The sequence below is a fragment of the Corvus brachyrhynchos genome, unplaced genomic scaffold, assembly GCF_000691975.1.
Source record: "Corvus brachyrhynchos isolate BGI_N302 unplaced genomic scaffold, ASM69197v1 scaffold720, whole genome shotgun sequence".
NCBI lineage: Eukaryota > Metazoa > Chordata > Aves > Passeriformes > Corvidae > Corvus > Corvus brachyrhynchos.
Window position 1 is genome coordinate 189,791 of NW_008235978.1, and position 1,259 is coordinate 191,049.

General features: G+C 49.2%; 1 protein-coding gene across 1 annotated transcript in view; it reads right to left on the reverse strand.

Annotated features, from left to right (window-relative positions):
* Positions 1–1,259, reverse strand: part of NEGR1 (neuronal growth regulator 1) — a gene marked incomplete at its 5' end in the record, with an annotated part of 100,712 nt that extends 99,453 nt beyond the window's left edge. Inside the window, one exon of the mRNA XM_008630623.2 lies at positions 1,136–1,259. Coding sequence (XP_008628845.1) covers positions 1,136–1,259 — 124 coding nt within the window. The remainder of the gene's footprint in view (positions 1–1,135) is intronic.

The following is a 1,259-nucleotide window of genomic DNA, read 5'->3' on the forward strand; positions in this document are numbered from 1 at the left end:
GCCCAGCCTGAGGCCGTTCCCTCTCCTCCTGTCCCTGTTCCCTGCCAGCAGAGCCCGACCCCCCCGGCTGCCCCCTCCTGTCAGGGACTTGTGCAGAGCCACAAGGTCCCCCCTGAGCCTCCTTTGCTCCAGGCTCAGCCCCTTTCCCAGCTCCCTCAGGAATTCTCCAGCCCCTTCCCAGCTCCCTCAGCCTCTCCTGGGGCTCCAGCCCCTCCTCAGCCTCTCCCCACAGGCCTGTCCCTCCATCCCAACCCTTTCCCAGCCCCGTTCCCCTCTCTGGCCATGGGAAGCACAAACATTTCTGCAGTCCCTGCAGACCCCCCCAAACCGAGCACTGGCGGGTCCCGAGGCCTCTCATGAAGGTCACAAAAATGACCCAGTGATATTTTAATAAAACAAAGTCCCTTTTGCAACAGATACACTCAGCCCTGAGCTCCAGAACAACATTCCTGCAGGATTCCAGAGGTGCCGTGGATAAGGACAACTGGTTTGGGAGGTGGCTCACCCCATTATTTCTGAGGGGTTTCCGTGTGCCACACGGATTAATAGGGATTGCCAGTTCAATTCCTCTCTTTTATATTCATTGCTTTATTACTCATAAAAATGCAAAAGAAAATGTTAATGATGATTGCACCAAAGACTAATAAGTTAAAGCCTTAGGTTATACTTTGCATTTCTGAAGATATAAATGCAATTGCTTAATAATTATGCATATTTTTAACTATTGAGTTATTATTTCTCTATATGCTTGTAGTTAGCCTAATTAATTTTAAGCTCCTGTTGATATATTTTACACATGAAATTAATTTCCAACTTGTTTTTTTAGCCCTTGCATGAGGACATTAATTATTAGGAAGACAATCAAAACCAAGAATTGTTCACCCTGGAACAATACAATAAATATTAAATCCACATAAAAACTGACACCAGAGCTCTGCAGTGCTGAGAGCAGGGAGCTGTCTGGGGGAAATAAATGGACTGTTCTTATCAGCAATGTTGGGATCATGGTGTGTCTGGGGGAAGGCAGGCAGGAAGGAAGGAAGGAAGGAAGGAAATCTTTGAAGATGGTTTAAGTTTCCCATCCATAACCCAGACTCTTCCCTGCCCATCCCCATGGCTCTGTCCCAGCCCGTACCTTGCACAGTGAGGTGCACCTGCATGGTCCTGGGGGTGTGCTGGGTCTGCACAGAGCAGGTGTAGGGCCCGTCGTCCGTCACGTCCACGTCCTGGATCTGCAGGCTGTACTCCCTCCTGTTGGC